The 20,829-nt window shown below is 32.0% G+C and overlaps 1 protein-coding gene and 1 long non-coding RNA gene across 2 annotated transcripts; both read left to right on the forward strand.

Annotated features, from left to right (window-relative positions):
• Window positions 1–2,116: 2,116 nt before the first annotated feature.
• On the forward strand, window positions 2,117–4,158 carry LOC136221850 (uncharacterized). Its single transcript, XR_010685341.1, has 3 exons — window positions 2,117–2,273; window positions 3,121–3,189; window positions 3,828–4,158. It is a non-coding gene; the product is annotated as an uncharacterized lncRNA (long non-coding RNA).
• Window positions 4,159–17,279: 13,121 nt separating this feature from the next.
• Window positions 17,280–19,615, forward strand: LOC136224727 (inorganic pyrophosphatase 2-like). Its single transcript, XM_066013141.1, has 4 exons — window positions 17,280–17,497; window positions 17,608–17,729; window positions 17,803–18,004; window positions 19,074–19,615. Exons 1-4 carry the CDS (start codon window positions 17,360–17,362, stop codon window positions 19,407–19,409), a joined length of 798 nt encoding a protein of 265 aa, XP_065869213.1. The 5' UTR covers window positions 17,280–17,359; the 3' UTR covers window positions 19,410–19,615.
• Window positions 19,616–20,829: the final 1,214 nt, after the last annotated feature.

Raw genomic sequence — 20,829 nt, forward strand, 5'->3', positions numbered from 1 at the left:
CGAAGATGGTTGGAATTGTTAAAGGATTATGATTGCACAATAGAGTATCATCCTAGAAAAGCGAATGTGGTAGCAGATGCTTTAAGCAGAAAACCTGGCAGTGTTTTGGCTCATGTTCAAGTATCTACATTTCCTTATTTGGTGCAACTACGTGCTATGAATGTTGAGCTAGATTTGAATGAGAATGGAGTTCTGTTGGCCAACTTTAAGGTGAGACCAGTGTTACATGATAGAATTAAGGAAGCTCAAATCCGGGATCCACAGTTCAAGGAAATAATGGAAAGTGTAGAACGGGGGAAAAGTACTAATTTTGCAGTTGAAAATGGTACTTTGATGATTGAACAAAGAATTTGTGTGCCAAATGTTGATAATCTACGTAAGGAGATTCTAGAAGAGGCTCATACTGCTCCATACGCCATGCATCCTGGAATGACAAAGATGTACAATACTTTGCGGTCTCATTTTTGGTGGCCTAGAATGAAAAAAGATGTGGCAGAATATGTTTCTAAATGTCTAACATGTCAGCAGATCAAAATAGAACATCAGGCTCCAATTGGAAAACCACAGCCATTATCTATACCAGTCTGGAAATGGGAAAGGGTAACTATGGATTTTGTTTATGGACTACCAAAGACTCCAAGCAAGAATGATGCTGTTTGGGTAATTGTGGATCGGTTAACAAAGTCAGCTCACTTTTTACCTATACGGTGGGGTTGTTCACTTGAGAATTTGGTTAAGAAGTACGTGAATGAGATTGTTAGATTACATGGGGTGCCAGTATCTATTGTATCAGATAGAGACCCACGATTCACATCTCGGTTTTGGACGAGTTTACAACATGCTTTGGGTACACGGTTAAATTTTAGCACCGCATTTCATCCTCAGACTAACGGGCAATCTGAAAGAACAATTCAGACATTAGAAGATATGCTTCGAGCTTGTGTTCTTGAGTTCAAAGGTGCGTGGGATGAATATATTGCTTTGATATAATTTGCTTATAATAATCATTATCATAGTAGTATAGGTATGGCACCGTATGAGGCATTGTATGGAAGAAAATGCAGAAGTCCTATTTATTGGGACGAAGAAGGCATGCGTGTTTTAGAAGGTCTTGAAATTATGCAAGATGCAGTGGAGAAAGTGAAGGTAATCAGAAACAAACTTAAAGCAGCCCAAGACAGACAGAAAAGTTATGCAGATCAACACAGAAGAGAGATGGAGTATGATGTAGGGGAGAAAGTATTTCTTCGAGTTTCACCTTGGAAAGGCGTGATAAGATTTGGAAAGAAAGGAAAATTAAGTCCAAGGTACATTGGGCCGTATGAAATTCTTGAAAAAGTTGGCCCTCTTGCTTACAGATTAGCATTACCTCTAGAGTTAGCTCAAATTCATGATGTTTTTCATGTAAGTATGCTCAGAATATACCGATCAGATCCTACACATATAATAAACGACCAAAGAAATGAAATTGCCGATGACCTCAGTTATGTAGAAGAGCCAGTGGCAGTCATTGAGTATAAAACAAAACAGTTAAGAAATAAAGAGATACCATTGGTTAAGATTCTGTGGAGAAGTCATTCAGTAGAAGAAACTACATGGGAAACAGAGGAAAAGATGAGGAAAGAATATCCGTACTTGTTTCACGAATCAGGTAATGAATTTCGAGGACGAAATTCTTTAAAAAGGGGGAGAAATGTAACATCTCAATTTGTGCATTTCATTTCATATAGACTTATGCGTTACATGACATTATTAGAGACATTAGAAAATAATATTGCATTTTACATGTCATTGAATATATGATAATTTACGTAGATACTAATATTAGGATAAGTGAAAGTATATGAAATAGATATTTAAGTGTGTCTTAAAAGTATAAGGACTAAATTGAATAATCTTAAAAGTATAAGGACTAAAGTGTAATTTGCTAAATTTATAATTTAAATAAAATTATATATATAATTTTATATCTAATAAAATAATAATAATAATAATAATAATAATAACAAGAGTAATAAGGATAATCATAGTGTGATGAAACTTATATGATTGTAATAATAGGAGATATATATGGGCAAAAGGGAAAATCTACCCAAGATCAATTAGATAAGTTTGGAGAAGGGTTAGATGGGTTGTTCTAATCTCAAACTTTCCAGAACTTTAGAGAGAGAAACTCCTTTTAGAGTGAGAAAGTGGAGAAGAAGAAGAAGAAGAAGAAGAAGAAGAAGAAGAAGAAGAAGAAGAAGAAGAAGAAATAGGAGAAGAAGAGAAAGGTATGTTTATATACCACCTTGCACAAATTATTTCATAATTTTGAAAGCTGATTTTGAGAGAGTTGAAGAAGGGAATGTTTTGAGTTTAGGTCTTAGATAAATCTCAAAATTTGTTTCATGCAATTTGGTTAAGTATTTTAGGAGATAAGGTATAATCTCTTAGACTAGCTCTAAGTTGAATCTCATACATGAAGCTGTTCTTGTGGTATATTTTTGAAGCCTTTAAAGACTTCATTTGGAGAGGTGTTAAAAATAAGAAATGTTCATATATGTCTTAATTAGTGATCTGGAAAGTTTGGTTAGTATTGTGTTTGTATGTTAAGATATAACTAGGAAAGAAGTTCATATGTGCTATGTTACCTATGTGTTGACACAGGGTCAGATTATAAATTCGGTTATAAATTGTACACAGCTTATAAAATTCTTAATTTTGGATATAGTATATTCATGTTTGTCTAGGTTAAGTAGAAAAAGGAATCAGACCATTTGGAGTTATATCTTTTGAGTTATGAGTGATTTCGTGGAACTGGTACATGAAAATTATGATTAAAGTAAGACCCAAAGAGAAATTTTGTAATAAATTATGTATACTTGGACATTTTATAAAACTTTAGTATGGTATGCATATATTAGTCTAGGATAAAATGAAATTAGAATTAGTCCATTTAGATAAGTGAAAGAGGAGTTATAAGGCTTTTAAGGTTAAGAGGTCATACTAGTATAGGTACAAATATCATTTGGTGGAAACAAGTGTAATGAAATGGAAAATAAAAAGTAATAAGTATATAATTTTTGGGTTTAAAGAGGGTGTAAATTATATTTAATCATATGCTAAATTATATTATAGGTGCTCGTAATATTGAAGATATTCCGGAGGAGGGTACAAGCCGTCATCGAGAAAATTAGCGGCTTATAAGTGAGTATAAACATGATGTGAAGTTAATTTTTAATTGTGTTTGTGATTTGAGAATTGTGGTGTTTGATTGGATACATATTGATGTGAATTGTTGTAATTAACTTGAATAGATATGAATTGATACGTGTTGAACATTATTTGTGATAGTTGGATTTAAATGAGTATGTGTATATGTTAAATGTGATACTGTTGAATATTATTTATGACAGTTGGATTGGAATGAGGAGTATGTGTATATGTTAAATGTGATTTCATTGATATAGAACATATGTACACGATTGCATGAAACATAAATGGATGACGTTGTGACATACCCGTTTAGTCACTGTTATGACTACTTGAATTTATATGGACTACTTGGACCTATATGGTCAATATTTGGACTACTTGGACCTATACGGTCAATACGTGGACTACTTGATTACATGGACCAAAACAAGATTATGTTATACCTGTTACCTGTTATTTGATCCCGGGTAGTGACTGGCTGGTGGTGTCACAACATTAATAAACGGTTCATTCATTTGCATTTGTATGACTTGGGTGAGAGACTTGTTTACGTGATTGTATGTGATTGGTATTCATTGATTGTTTATATTTACTGAGTTGCGACTCATATAAATTGCTAAATTTTCCAGCTAGTTGAAGTGAAGGTTAGACTGGACTTTAGACGCTTAAAGAACTGTAGATTCTATGGATGAAAGGTCGGTCTGCTGGATTCCGTCTCACACTCTCTCCTCTCATTATAAGCATGTAGAATAAGTAAACTTTTGGACTATATAAGTTTATAAGTTGTATGTATAAGGATATAAATATATGTACATATTAACGTATATATGTTTGATATACCTACGAGTATAAGTTGTTAATATATGCTTTTATCTAATGAATAGCTTAGTTTAAAACAAAAATTATACGTCTAGGGTGTTACATTCTGCCTTAATTGAAATTACTGTTTTTCCACTACTACTATTTACCCACACTACCCTTGCTATTCTCTTTCCCCATATGACCCTATCCTTAATGCTAACCTAGAAACCCTACTTGGGGCTTTAGGGTCATTTCCCTTATTATTTGGGAGAGTATATAATCTCTTTTGTTTGTAATGGGAACCAACTTTGATATTATTTGAAATTAAAGCCTCCATTGGAGCACCAAGGTTATCCTTGTGGGTTTATTCAACCTTCTAGTTGAGCTAGAAAAGCTTGTAATCTTTATTGGTTTACGATTAAAACCTTCACCCGACTTCAATCTACATCATGTCCTTGGCTACTCCTTGTGTTTGGCATACTGAGCTGTCTTTCATTTCTACTCTTATGCGCTCTGATGTAAACTTTATTCAGTAATAATATCATTTGGTTTAAAAAAACAATTAAGATTGGTTTGAGTGGTTAAGTGGCCTCAAGTATCTTAAATTAAAGATCTCGAGATCTGAGTCCTAATACATATCGAAAAGTTTAATTTTGTTAAAGAGAGAGAGTGTGTGAATTTGAGGGGAGAGAGGTGTGGGTGGGTAGAGAAAGGGTGAGGTCAAAGACTGGGTAGGAGAAAAATAAAAAATAACTTCTAAAAAACTAAATAGAAAGATAAAATTATCTTTCTAACCATTTGACTTTGACTGTCACGTCAACTTTTTTTTAACACAATTAGACTTTTTGTACCTTCATTGCTAACGGAATGAACATTAAGGCCCCCGTTTATCAAGTTTTGAAGTACGACACTATGTTTGAAAATAGTCGACACCACATGGTTTATTTTTATACAATTCTCTATGTAAATGCAATTAAAATATGTAATATTATTTAAAAATAATAATATAAAATAACTTAAAATAGAAAAATATGCGTAATTGTAACATATATCCTTAGAATGTGCCAACAAATAAAACTTCAATAATAATATCATTAAAACAACTAAAAAAAAGTAAAAAACAATGTTCATAAAATCTTAAACATATCATAGAAACAAATAGAACACGCAATTAAATAAAATATATGAAATAATAAACATAATTCACCAATAACAATAAAACAATGTTCAAAAGTAAATTATAATAAAGCAAAAAAAAATCAAAATAATAATTTTTTTTTGTTATGATCACTGTTAAGGCAGCGTCTAGGCGGTCTAAGCGCCCTAAAGGGACAAAAAAGTCTAGAGGGTCTAGATGAAAAAATCGGAACAAATTATCAATTTTGTGCGTTTAGATGAGACTTATGCAGTCTAGATGGTCTTTTCTTGAACACTAAAGAGGAGTATATCATGTTTAGAAAGTAATGTTGGATTAAAAATCTAACACTAGATCCTGATTATAATGAGATATCTCATGTTTAACAAGCAACTGTAAAAACATCTCCAATGCAAGCAATCTTAAAAATTGCCAAAACATAACAAATCATCCCAAAATATAATATTTATTTTTTTCTCTAATTCATATCATGTTGACAATTAATTTTTGAAAAAAATGCTCTAATACTAAACAACTCAAAAAGTTACTACTATGGTCCCTTAAATCATTTTATTATTTAAAAATATATTTTTTTTGAAACAATTTAAAAATATATTTGATTATTGAAAAAATTGATAATGTTTCTAAAAATTTGGTAACATTGCAATATTTATCATTCCAATACATGACATTATTTAAGCATCCTCCACTTCACAAGCACTCATCCAATCAATCCTTATTGGAGATGCTATAGGGAGGTGGCAAATATACCGTGGGTAGTAGTTGATATGTAGCGGAACATAAATCTTCTCTAAGATTTTTTTTCAAGTCAATTTAACCAAATGATGAAAAGATAACAATAACATTAGAAAGTGTTACCTTAGGAAATATTCTATGGAAACATCCTTTATACGCGCAGTGGCGGATCTAGGATTTAGAGGGGGCAAACCTCTACGTAAATTTTTTTAGACTAATATTTGTAGCCAAGAACAAAAATACTCTTAACGTTTTGGGTTAGAAGCAATTTTACCCATAATATCTAAAATAGTGCAATTTTACCCTAATGTTTGTAGCCAAGAGCAATTTTACCCCTAACGTTGATAAATTGGATCAATTTCAGACACTATTATAACATATAGTCATTTTTTTCTTTATTTTGCACCAATTGTATATCAATTTGCTCTAAAAAAATGATATAATGTTTTTTGTAATTAATAATAAAATTGGAGATTAGTATTTATAAATTCGGTGAATTTTTTGATTTTTTTTTGTCTAATTCGTACAAAAGACAGTATATTTTTACTATTTTTTCTTATTTTTTCACATCCCAACATATGTTTGTGATTTGTTACTGATAAAATAACGCATGTGTGAAGTATAGATGACAAGATTCATGACCGAGAAGACAGTTTGATGAATTATTTCTCAAATTGACCTAATTTATCAACGTTAGGGGTAAAACTGCTTTTAGCTTCCAACATTAGGGATAAAATTGCACCATTTTAGACGTTAGGGGTAAAATTGCTCATGATCCAAAATGTTAGGGGTATTTTTGCACTTTAACCCTTCTTTTTGGACTATTTTTTTTAGGGATGGGGGGGGGGGAATGCCCCCTTTGACCCCCCTGCATCCGCCACTGTATACGCGGATCAATGTCACCCTTTAGATTTGAAAGATTCATAGGAATCATCCGATCTAAAGAAATAAATATTTTCCTGAAGATGTGATGTCACATGAAAGAATCCCCCACCGTCCATCCTAGCAATCGTACGGTTACGAGAGCAACAGTTGGATCAATATAAATTTTTGCATAAATGACAGGAGATTAAGGACAGAGCGAGCCACTTGACACTTTAGAGGTCCGAAGGCCGTAGGTCCAATGAAACCAGGACACCTGACATCACACTTGCTACATGGCAAGGTGCACTATCTGAAGCCGTCACATTCTGAACTTGGCAGAGCCAACTGAAGGCTGACACATATCTAATGACTCATTAGGACGAATTCCTAGAATGACGAAGATTACCCTTAGTAGCCACTATAAATTAAAAAAAGTATGTGATCCATATGAGGCATGTAAACACAATTATTACCAATACTTTGATTATCTTCAATCTTCCTCTAACCTTTGCTAACTTAAGCATCAGAGTAGAACGCTGACGCCTCTTTGACATGCCGTTGTTCTTATCTCAGATCAAGGAAGAAAATTCTAGAAAACTATTCAGATTCAACGATATTAGAAAGTATTTCTAGGATTCCTATATTAGGTTAATTATCTTACTATAATAAAGGTGTAAATTGATAGCATATAGTACGTTAAGTATCTTTATTTCTTACCCTTTTTCCTTTAATCAACTTTACATGTTTTTTCAGTTATGGAGGGTGAATGGTGATGCATTAGCTTGGAGAGTAAAGATCCATTAACAAAAATAAACAAATGCATAATTGGCACACCCAAAAATTAGTGAAATTTTGTTGGTTTTGACTATATCTTTATGGTCCAACTTCATATTACTAATCCATTTTTTTATTAACCAAAAGATAGCAAAAAGCATAGAGCACTCTTTCATTATCAAATAATTGTAATGTTTATTGATGTTTAGAGGAACATGGTTTGTAAATCATAAGGACATGATGATGTTGGATATACGAGGCACTTTTTTTTAATGGCAAAAGATATAAATTACTCTATACTTTTTATATATATTTTGAAAAGATACTTTATATATTTTATTGATTGAGTTTTTTTTGTTGGATTTTCTTAAAACAATGTTTATTTTGATGATAAATTCCAAAATAATGCTGGGTTACAATTTATTATTATTGTAATGCTCATTTTAATCCTGTTATAATTAAATTAAAACCGGAAGAAATTTAATTTGTCAAGACTCCGAATCATATGCCATATCAATCATTGTATAGTAGTGGCTGATGCAACATTAGCACACTGATATCAGAGAAGAACGGTCCAATATCAGTCCTTTCATACTTGAACCTTTAAAACAACTCTATACTCCAACCATTACCACATCACCGTTTTACACTATTACAAAACATCATTCAAGTTAAAACATTCTTTTTAAAAAATCATTTTTAGTACTAAAGGAGTATAGTTCAATTAGTACATCTCTAGTTTCAGATGTGAAAGGTTATGGCTCTCACACGTCATATTTTATTTTATTTACCTTAATCTAATTTTTTTGTATTATTAATATTTATTAACAATAAGTTATTCAATAATATTAAATGTTATTGATCAATAAAACAATATTTTTTACTATTTATTATTTGAATGAATTTAATAATTTGATTAATCTATTTAATTGGAAACAAATAGGAATGCCCCTAGTCACTGCCACATCAACTCTAGTTGCGGCCTTCCTCTCCCTCCTTGCTGACATACGAGCACGAATATCCGAGTTAGACATGATAAAGACCTACTATACAAAAACAAAAGCATTGATTCAAGAAATTCACCTCAAAGAAGTCTAGCATACTCATCCATGCTAATAGCATAAAATATCTCATCCGAGCCTCTCAAAACATAAGGTAGGCCGCTCCTAAGCATCTCGAGCATATTCACACAGTCCCATTCAACATCAAAGCTTATAAGATGCTTCAAGAGTATCTTCAAGGGTCGAATTCCAATCTACAGAAAAAAGGAAGACCACATCCTTCTTGTTTGAACCAACAAGGAACCACTTCATCTTGAAGCCCTTAAAGCTATCTTTCTTCTTCGCTAGAAAAGTGGTATGATCCTTTTACATCCTCCAAATAACAAGGTCATTTGTAATCCTCAACCTAGTTGTCCAAATATGGTGAAAGATATCCCCATTTAATGCAATTCTCAAATTTTGCGCAATCTTCACCCAGGACTTGGAGAAACCTAAGAAGGGAAACGAGAGAACTCTCTCAAAATATTTATTGCACTCCCGAATATAGGGAATTGCATCCCCAACTCCATGTGTTGGGTATAAATGCCCAAATAGCTATCACGTCTAGTGTTTACCCTATATGAGGCGGAGGAAAGACGAACATCCATCCTTTCCAAACCAGGACGAACAGAAACAAAAGACTATAATTTTTCTATAGTTAACAAAGAGGGATGCTCCTCAGTCCGTGAGTTAGACTTTTTCCTAGAAGATTTATCGACCTCGAAAGGCTTCTTAGGGCCTTGCTACTTGGGCACCATAACTAAAAATGAAAAGTACTGGAAAAGAAAAATAAGATAAAAGAATACTTACGTTCAAACCAAAATTTCTAGAAAAAGAAGAAGAAAAGTCATCAAGAAGGCAATGGACAAAATGCAAAGAGAAACTCGCCAACCTATTGCCCTTTTTATACGCTTGAAGAAGAAATTGAAGCGATGACCATCATCATTACTAAGCAATTATGATCAAAGAGCATTAATTTCTCTTGGTATGCCCCTTTAAAAAATGTGAAAGGCGACATATGGAGAGCAGAGACAAATCGCCATCAACTCGAAAGACGGGCAATATAGATAAATACGTTTTGACACAATCATAGTTAAGAGCATACAAAAAGACGGGCAAATCAAATCGATAGAAGCCCACACAACCTCCTTATCAGTCCCTCAGTTCTTTAAAATCCCAAAAATATCAAGACCATGGCTCGGGCCCCTTTTGATCCAGCAAGACTAAATAAGCACATCGCCCCCTGAGGCCAGGGCTTTCTCGTCCTATAAAACGATAAACTTAACCCCATGAGGGGAATATCTGATATCAGATGAATATAAAGACACCCACGTGACACTTATGAAGCTCGAGCCACCACTCGGAGTTATAACTCACGTGGGATCATCACAGGGAATCAACTCCCGGTATGACCCAATCTCACAGTCTTGGCCCGAGAGATCTACGTCGATCCCATCAAAGATCAACATGCTACATCAATCATGCTCAATCTCATCAATCACGAACCAAGTGGGCTTAAGGGATAGTAAACCTCGATCCGCAGGCACACGTTCATCTATCAATAAGTGACACATAACACAACACATTCCAAAGCTTACAATCGCCTCTCATAGCTCTATCAGAGTATAAATAAAGTAAGACATCCTCCAAGGTACACTACTTCATTCATATTCACTAAGTTTTCACCATAGCTTTGGTTTACTGTTGTGTTCATTCTCAATTCGTCCCTAAAAACTCACTTAGGCATCAGAGCGGGTTAGTCGGACTCTGATCCCTCCTTTGACCACATTTCTGTCTTATTTCAAGGTTACAAGATGACTTGCAATATTCAGCCATATCACGAGCAAACAAACGAGGCTTTAGATTTTGCTCCCTTAATATTGATCTGACATTAAGTTAAGTTTTACAAAAGCACTCCATAGCTCTTTTTTTGTAAGTACTTTCAATTCAAGCTCAATCCAACTTTCCAATATCTTTCCAATTTCAACATTTACATCTTTGTGCTTTCATTTAATTAATTTCATCCCTTCCGAGTTTAATTTAAACCTAATTGCCTACTTGTTTTTTTTTTTTTTCTGACTTTCACAATCCTCATATTAGAAGTGAAATAACGTAATTTACTTTTACATTTTAGGTGTAACAACTCATTGTTTGCTAAACCCCAATTTTTTCAATTCTCGGTAAAGGAGAAACAGGACTATTAACTAAATACATAGTAATATACAGCAAAGATTGTATTTCAGCTTTAGAATATATATAAAGAAGCATATGAATTTCTGGCATTGACAGTATGCAACGAATATGAACATTATGCTTTCAAATAATTGTGAATATTTGGCAAATACATTTAAATTTCACTACGTAATTTTAATGGAATTGGAATTTATGATCTAAACAGAACCGAATAACAAAAAGAGAAAGCGTGTAAATTATTGGATTAGAATGATAAATGCTAGTAGTTTGTAGGCACTTGTTAAAAGAAAGTTGCTAGACTAGAGTAGAATTAGCATAGGTTTAGAATTATCAAAATCAGGAAATTCTTTTTGAAGGATACGTTATATCCATCTCTAAACCCTCAATTAAGTATATGGGAATTTCTTCTAATCTTGGACCATACTTCTTTGAGAAAATTAAAATTATAAAATCTGAGAAGGATAAAATTTAAAATACAAGAAACCAACAAATAAAAGATATTACTGAATAAAAAAGAAAAAGAAAAAAAAAAACACCGCGGTAACTCACATCATTAGGTTAAATGATGCATGATCTGTCAACTTCGGCCTTACATTTTTTTAAGGGCTATAAGAATATCTCCAACAGCTTTGACTCTTAAGTTAAAATTTGAAGAGAAATAGTTAAAAATCAGCTCCAATAGCTTCTTAGTGGATTCTCAAATCACGAAAAGTCTTTTCATCCTAGCATTTTTCCACCTCTTAGCGCATCATTAATTTATTTTTTATTAATAATTTAATATTGACGAGTCTCTCTCCTCACACTATTGTTAAATATAACAATAAATAATAATTTTAATAATAAAATAATAAATAAGGAGTGAATATAAGAAGTATTGTTGGAGATGATATATCTTAGTCACTACTAAATCACTAAGAGTCAATTATTTGTATTATTTTTAAAGAGTGCATTGAGAGTCTCTTGGAGATGCTCTTAACATCAAAACTCGACATAAAATCTTAAAAACTTGCCCCTTAAGTAGTATAAAAATAATGGGTAAAAAGTTTGTATGGTAAACTAAAATATGAGTTTTATGGAACATTGATCACTAAAGTATTTTTTTGACTTAATAGAGTCATTAAAGTAGTAAATTTGTATCACTAAATTCACTCCAGATCCAGCCATTTAGGCCACCGAAAAGCTAATGTGGCTACCATATCAACAACACCTCACAATATTTGATACATGTTGTCATGTGACAGCCACATAATGACACGTGATAATTAAAAAATAAAGATGACACTCGATAATTAAAAAAAATGATTTTTTTTGAATATTTTAACTTGTAACCCATGTTCCAAATTGATCCATTTTTCTCTTTAAAGAAATTAATTATCATATGGCGACATGCATCAAACATCGTGAGTCGCGAGTTGTTGATGCGATTAACCACAATGGTTTTTCGATGGTCCAAATTATCGCATCCGACTATAATGATTTTATTGACACAAAATTGCCATTTAGTTACTTTATTATGTCAAAAATTACCTGAGTGACCACTACCGCATAAAGTCCCTACTATAATGACCATAAAAACTTTTTACCTTAAAATTCTCTTTAACTTTTGACCTTGCCCATAGAAGGCAACATTTCTAATATATGACGATCTGAGATGAACTTTCCAGAGTCCTTCCAATGTCCGAGGTAAGATAGAAAAAAGATCAAGGAGGGGGTCGAGGACCAGCAACCCCACTCTGATGCTTAAGTCAGCAAATCTAAAGAAGAACGATACTAAAAAAGCATATAGTTGAGGTGTGCAAGAAGAATGTTACATTTTTTGTGAGCTAAGTACCTTTCCATTTATAATATAATAGATAATACGATTGTGAGCCTCCAATGAGCTGGATTCCATGTGACAATCAATTAATGGTGGAGGTTGACTATCAACATGAAATGGTTGCATATGTTGTAATTGCGATATGCAATTCACAATAGAGGACCCAGGTCGAATATGTGTGGCTCAATAATCCTTCCTTATTAGTCCACATGAAACTTTCAGTTGCTTCATTAGGGGAGATTATCTTATTGGGCCACATGTAACATATTTTCCATGTGATGATATCAGATACCGCTAGTAAGTTAGGCTAAAGTGTTTCAGGCTTGTTGGTGCAAATGTCTGAAAGAGGGATGTTCTTACTAAAAGTTTGCTCAAGGATAGACCGCAGACCTTTGGTGGGCATGTCTGGTGAAAATGTCTTTCCATTGAGTTTTTTTTACTATTATTGTTTTGTTCACACGTGTTCCAAACAATTCTATAATATATTTATGGCTTAAATCATATGCAGCCCCCTAAACTTGTCACTTTTGGTCATTTTGCCCCATGAACTTACGGGACGACTTATTTGCCTTTTAACTATTTAAAAGTTGTATTAGCAACCACCTCATTTCATTATAACGGAAACAATCATGAAATGTTCTCATTGCAAGCACTAAGGTCATAATAAAAAGGAATGTGCACTACTAAAACAAGCTGCAAATGAGGTTAGTATAGACAGTACATAAATTCTCTTGTAAAAATTGCATACAGCTTTAACTCCTTCTAAATCGTCTACATATATACAGGCCGGTTCCAATACTTCCATGAACACTTGTACTAATGTTGGAACTTCATTTTGATTCTGTTATAATGAAAATAGGAGGTTGCTAATACCACTTTAAAAATAGTTGAGGGGGCAAAATGACCAAAATTGACAAGTTCAGGGGGCTGTGTATGGTTTAGGCCTATATTTATATTTATATTCATATCATAATGTAATGTATTATTTTTTATACAATTTTTTTTATTAGTTTATGGAGGAGGAGGCCAGCACCATTGCATAGCTGATCAACATCATCCGCATTTTTCAGACTACCCAAGCTGTGCAAATGGCGGCACAAATGAAGATTATCTAGCAACAGAGAAGCCTCTAGGAAGAAAACGCAAAAATCTGGCAGTTCCTCAAGACCAGCACCGACATGGCGGAGCATCTTAGTCATTGAGATACCATTGGCATGGCAGAACCTCTAGTTGCACCAGCACCATGTCAACCACCGATCACCATATACTTATCTGGATTGTAGGTGCTCATCAGCGGACTAGTGGCTCAGGGCATGGCGCCCCAGGAGGTAGAAGACCTGCTGGAGTCTAAAATTCAGCGTTTTTTTAACAAACAGGCTCTTGAAAGAGTAATGGGAGAGAATGCCACTTCCAGCAAGACACCTCTTGTTCACAGATCATCATCGATACTCATTTTCCTAGGGATTGGAAGGCCCCCGCTTGGCCTACTACATAGGAATCGAACATGTTAGATAGTTTGGTGATAGAAGTACTTTTAGTTTGGTGATAGAAGTACTTTTAGCCATTGAAGAGGATTCCAATGATGCAAAAATTTGAGCCACTGACGATAGTTTGGTCCTGAAAATGTTAGATTTTGAATTTGATTTTCTTATAAAGTTTATGGAGAACCTATTAGCAATGATAAATTAATTATCAATAATACAAGTTAAGGATCAAAACATACTAAGTGCTATCAACATAATTAAAATGGTGAAAAATAGCTCACAAGCATATAGAGAAGATGGTTGTGAGAAGTTGTTGAAAGGAAGTTATTAAATTTTTTCACACACGAAAAAATACATGTGAATAATATGGAAAATATCATTCCAAGTCTTGCTAGACAGCTTATTGATGGAGACTAAAAGACTATCTCTGCTGTTTTCGTGTGGATACCTATATCAATGTACTTTATTTTTATTTTATTTTATCAAATAATATAACTATAAATAACATTAACCTCATTATATTCTAAATTATTTTTATTTACATATAGGTTATTGAGTTGATCAAGAAATGAACAATCGTTTTACTGAATCAACTTCTGAGTTACTTTTATATGTATACCGTATCTTGGTTCTTCAAATTCATTTGCTAATTTTGATTACGAGAAACTATTTTATCTTGCTAATTTATATTTAGAAGATTTTTCTATTTAAGAGATGGTTGAAATTAACCATCAACTTAACCTCTACATTCATAATATGAGATCAAATTAAGCATTCGTTGGTGTTCGTGATGTTGACGAGCTTGCAAAAAAGATGGTGGAGAAGCAATATCATATTTTTTTAGTGTATCGACTTTTCGAGTTGACATTAGTCTTACATGTTGTAACAACTACTCTTGAAAGATGTTCTTCGACAATGTATATTGTTACGAAATATTTACGCAATCAGATGGAAAACAATTATCTCACATATTGCTTGGTGTGTTACATTGATAAGGATTATAAATTTTTACTTAACGTTAACATTAAATTTGTTGGCCGTTCTGCGAGTGGTGTGACTCATCTAGCTATCTATTCTATATCACTAGAATTTATTTATCCAATTTTATATTTTGATTTTTATTAATATATCGGTTTTATTTCTTGAAAAACAAAAGAAAAACGTGATAGATGTGAATTCTTTTCATTATGATAAAATTGTACCAAAAATTAGATTGAAAATCTTTGTGTAACTTAGCAGCCACATAAAGGGAGAGGTTCCCAGAATCTACAATTGGTTTCTTATCGGAATATTCTGTCCCTATTGTTAGTGCCTAATCGGATAAGTGCGTTTCTGAATTTAATTCCTCCGAATATTCCCTTGTTCCACACTTATTCTCCTTTAACCAAAAACCCATGTAATTAAGAATGAATTACACTCATAATCCCTCGACTTTTTCTTTACTTTTATTATAACTCTTAAATTCAAAATTGAAAATTATGGCTCATCAACTTTTAACTTTACTAATTAACATAATAACCTATTAGAAGAGCATGTAACACTATATTCTACATTTGATCAAAATGATATTTTAAGCAATTTAAAAAGTTGATTTTTTTTTGTTTTAAAGTCATTTACGTATTGTTTGGTTAAGAAAAAGAAAAATAGTTGTTTAAAGAACTAAAGCTTCGAAAGCAGTTGTAAAATCAAAATTGGTGATTATAAAGAAAATATAGTTCTAATTGTGGATTTTTTTTTTTTACTGTGAGAACGTTATTAATCATTTTAACTTAGTTACAATTTAGGTATTTTGGTACATTATCCCTACATATAATGTATTTAACTTGTTTATATTAATGTTCTTGTTATTTGTATTTTTTATTCGTTCTTTCTCTTTTTAACTTTTTTTTACTACTATAAAGGGATAAGAAATACTATTAGGGTAAATACGATCATAAGTGGTGGGAAATACCACTTTTATGGAGTTAAGGGGGTAAATAGGATATTCTATGAGTTGAGAATGGTAAAATGACAAATTTGGACAAGTTAAGGGGGTGAGAAATACCATTTTATTGGAGTTAAGGGAGTAAATAGGATATTCGATGAGTTTGAGGGGTAAAATGACCAATTTAGACAAATTAAGGGAGCTGGAGAAGCATTAAGCCTTATTATATTAGTAAAGGGTAAATTATACTCATGGCCCTTGAACTTTATCATTACTTTAATTATGGTCCCTATACTTTAAAATGAACATTGTTGCATCCGAACTTTACACTTTACTAATATAACGACTCTTTTAACGTTTGATTAAGATGATTATTCTAATTACATGTAATTCTCCATTATAGAATTGATAAAAACGATATTATAATCAATTTTAATTCTTAATTTTTTTTATATCATTTAGATGTTGTTTGGTTAGGAAACAGAAAATGATGGTTTACAGAGAGAAATATCTATAAATTTGGAAAATAAAAAATGGTAATTCGAATGGAAACATAATTCTAAACACTTTATTTTTAGATTTTTTTCTTTTCATTCTGAGACCATTAATTATGGTAAAAAAAAACAATTATATTATTAACATGCAAAGTTGAGAGGTCATAATGTTCACTTTTAAAGTTTCGGGGTCATAATAAAGTAAATACAAACTTCATGGACCATGAGTGTAATTTACTCTATTACTAAAATGTAAATATGAGTTGGTTTTTGAATTTAAGAAACCTTAATAAATTGAGCCTAAATACAGTAAAACCTTCGTAAATTAATACTCGATAAATTAATAATCTCTTTAAAATAATAATTTTTTATGCTCCCGACTTAAATATTTATACTCGATAAATTAATATCTCTATAAATTAATAAAATTTCATCATCCCTTTTATAAAAGTTTTATTGTAGTAACTGTATGAGCCATAAATACACAATTTAGTAGCCATAAATATAATATACCCACCTAAATAATTAATCCCCACTCATACAACAATCCAACGGCTAAGACAAAATCACGAAAGATCGAGTTTTTATGACACCCTTTTGACCGTTGGATCGATTGAACCATTTATCTCCACATAACAGTTGTAAAAGCAGAAATCGAGCAGAAATAGAAATTGTAGCATATGACATTTAAAAAAAAAATTAATTTCTTTTCAAAAAAATAATAATATTCATGTAATATTCCTTTGCCCCGAAACCATATTAATTTTTTCACATATAAATACCCCTTTCTTCCTTCCCATTTTGTTCACTCAAAACAACCCTAACACAGCAAAAAAAAAATCCTCTTTCACTCACTTTCACCAAATTTCAGTACCTAGAAATGGCTGAAACTGTGGTGATTTTCGACTTCGATAAGACGATCATCGACGTTGATAGTGATAATTGGGTCATTGATGAATTGGGTTTCACTGATTTGTTCAATCAACTCCTTCCTACCATGCCTTGGAATTCTCTTATGGTTAGTATTAGTCTTACTATTTATTGTAATTAGTCTGGTATACATGCGAGAATTAACGAAAGAAGAACCAAACGGACATTGAATTTGATTTTCGGATTCCTAATTTGCAGGATAAGATGATGGAGGAGATTCATTCTAATGGAAAAACCATTGAAGACATTGTTGAGGTTTTAAAACGTATTCCTATTCATCCCAGGATTGTTCCTGCCATCAAATCAGTTCATGCTTTAGGGTATTTAATGTTTATTATAATTTTTTAATTTAATTTAACATTTCTGTTTTTTAATTATGATTTAATTTTGCAGATGTGAGTTGAGAATTGTGAGTGATGCAAATATGTTCTTTATTGAGGCAATATTGAAACATCTTGGAATTAGGGAGTACTTTTCAGAAATTAACACAAACCCAGGATTTGTTGATGAAGAAGGGAGATTACGAATTTGCCCTTTCCATGATTTTACTCAATCTTCCCATGGTTGCAACCTCTGCCCTCCCAATATGTGCAAGGTATATTCTAATTTATTCTAATTATTTTTTAATTAGCAGTATTTAAAAAGGGGCAACAGGGGGAGGTGGATACACGTAATTAAAGTCATCCACGTGTTTATAATATGCACAGAAAAGTTAACGTTAAATGAATCCAGAATGTTTGGAAATAAACGATTAATATTACCAAGATACCCCACATGTCACAACGCTCCATTTATATTTTATATGAAATCAAGAATTCAATTTCTAATTTCTTAACCCACCAAGTGTCACTTTGTTTTTATTCTTTTGATTGTTAATGATGCAAGGGTGTTTTAGCGTTTCTAGTAGACGTGAGAAATAAAAAATTCTCGACAATGGGAGTTCTTATATTAAGTACCCGATTTTTCATATCACTTAGAAGACCTCTAATTCACATTTGATATGGAGAGCCGACTGCTTCTAATAATTTGCCCAAAAATTGATAGGAACATCTCCAGATACGTATTCATAATTATCTAAAATATAAAATTCGTCTCTCAATTTTTTAACGATTTCTTCTTTTTCTGTCTATTTTGATTAAAATTATACAGTAAAACCTCTATAAGAATACACTTGGTCAGACTATTTGTATAACAATTGAGAGGTTATTACTAAATAGAGTTTGGTAATAGAGGTTATTACCAAATTCGGACCGAGTTTTTTTATAACAAAATAGAGGTTATTACTATATAGAGTATTCCTATATAGAGGTTGTACTATATAAATTAAAATTTTCTATTTCATAATTTTTTATTCAGTTCAAAATTAGGGAAATTGAGAAAATTGAAAGTTTCTATTTAACTAATAATTAATTCTTTATATATTTCAATTTAAAGAAGTTATTTATATTTTTTTCTCCTATAATCTCTTACTCTTGAATCTTGAATTTGTTCTTCCCTTTTGTCTTTTTAAATATTTATAAATATGTTCTTATATTTTTAATATTTACATGTTCTTTGAGGTTTGTGTTATTTATGTTTTTTACATTTTTCCCACTGTCCGTTTCTGCTTTTCCTAATCTCAAACTAATTAATCCGAATTAACTAAATTTGGTTGAATGAAACAGGGGAAAGTCATAGAAAGAATTCAAGAATCATTAGGAAAGAAGAAAATAATATATCTTGGAGATGGAATAGGAGATTATTGCCCAAGTTTGAAGCTTACAGAGACAGATTATCTGATGCCAAGGAAGAATTACCCAGTTTGGGATTTAATTAGCAGAAATCCAATGGTAATTAAAGCAGAAATGCATGAATGGATTGATGGAGAAGACTTTGAAAGAATTCTTCTTGAGATTATTGCTGGGATTTCAGTGTCTATTGATCACTTGTTTTCAGCTGATTGCAAATTGCAGACAATTCCAATTTCTGCTATGCCTAAAGCTCTATCTGTTCCTCACTAATTAGCAACCCCAAATGTTTAGGAGATGCTAATGCTATCAAATTAACATTTTTCTTCTTTAAGTTTCTACTTTTAACAAGAAGTAATATGAGTTTGTAGTTCTGCTGATTCTCATGTTAAGAATTGATGTAATAAGTTCCATCAATATATCAAATGTGTGTTCCTGCTCGTAAAAGAATTAATGTCCGTTGTTTCCATTTTTCAAAACTTCCTTTTGACTTTGAATTCTAAATATAATTAAAAGGAGAGGAGAAAAAAAGTGTTTAGTAAAAATTCGAAAAGGTGTTTTAACCGAAAAATTAACTAATATCTACTAGTTATCGGTCACAACAAACAAGAACACATGAACCAAACGAGTTTTAAGTGCCCGTTCGTTTCAATTTTTCGGAATTGTTTTTTTCATTTCAATACTAAACATGAAACAGAAAGTGTTTGGTAAAATTGTAAAACAACTGCTTTTTGCAGAAAAAACAACTAATATATACTGCTTATCCGTAACAGCAGCAAACAGGAACAACTGAAACAAACAGGCTCTAAGGGTCCGTTTGTTTTACCTACTGTTTGCTGTTGCTACTTGGTGTTGGAAACCTGCTTTTTGGAAAAAGCAGAGATTTTCTGTTTTTATAAAATGTTGTTTTTTAGGTGTAAAAAGCAAACATGATGTCACTAACCAAACACATAATGCTGCTTTTCAGGTGTAAAAGGCAAAATGGAAGGTCACTAACCAAACACCTAAAACTATCCATTTCGAGGTGGAAAGACAAACATGAGCACGAAAAGGAGCAACCAAACACCCTCTAAGTTTTGTTCTGTACTTGCTTTTGGCATTAAGTTTAAGTTTAAAAGTCGGTTTGTTTTATCTATTGTTTGTTGTTACGTTTGCTGTTAGAAAACCAAACACCTAAAGCTCTCCATTTTGAAATTAAAAGACAAATAAGAGAATGAAAATGAGCAACCAAACACTCATGAGTTGCATACTACTGATAAATTGTGAGCTTAAATTTAGATAGAAGAATATGAAAAATTTAAAACCGCGAGACTAAGAAATGAGATTTGAATTAAAGTGGATAAACTAACATGAAGCAATAATGATGAAAGTTTCCATTTAAGCCATGCATCATCTATTTCTAGATGGTGGATCAAATTGATCAGAAGTTTAAATAGATGGTGAATCAATTGTTGCAAATTTTAATTTGACAGGTAAGTTCTTTCTATATCTAAATGCCAACTGATGATGCTGACTTTATCATTAAAAAGATTAGCAACAAGAAACATGTAAATCACATAGTAAACAAGTTTTAATACCAAATAGTATATTGTCATATGTAATATAATATAATAGATATATATAATTAATGAAAATTAGTATGTTATTGCTAAATATATTATAATTAAAAAGACAATTTGGAAATTACAGTCTT

The sequence above is a fragment of the Euphorbia lathyris genome, chromosome 3, assembly GCF_963576675.1.
Source record: "Euphorbia lathyris chromosome 3, ddEupLath1.1, whole genome shotgun sequence".
Taxonomy (NCBI): Eukaryota; Viridiplantae; Streptophyta; class Magnoliopsida; order Malpighiales; family Euphorbiaceae; genus Euphorbia; species Euphorbia lathyris.

Bases quoted from the DNA above. Each gene is read 5' to 3' on its own strand.
- LOC136224727 (XM_066013141.1), top strand. From the start codon at position 17,360: ATGGCTGAAACTGTGGTGATTTTCGACTTCGATAAGACGATCATCGAC. The intron at 17,498-17,607 runs GTTAGTATTAGT...CCTAATTTGCAG, and splicing joins TGCCTTGGAATTCTCTTATG to GATAAGATGATGGAGGAGAT. The intron at 18,005-19,073 runs GTATATTCTAAT...TGAATGAAACAG, and splicing joins GCCCTCCCAATATGTGCAAG to GGGAAAGTCATAGAAAGAAT.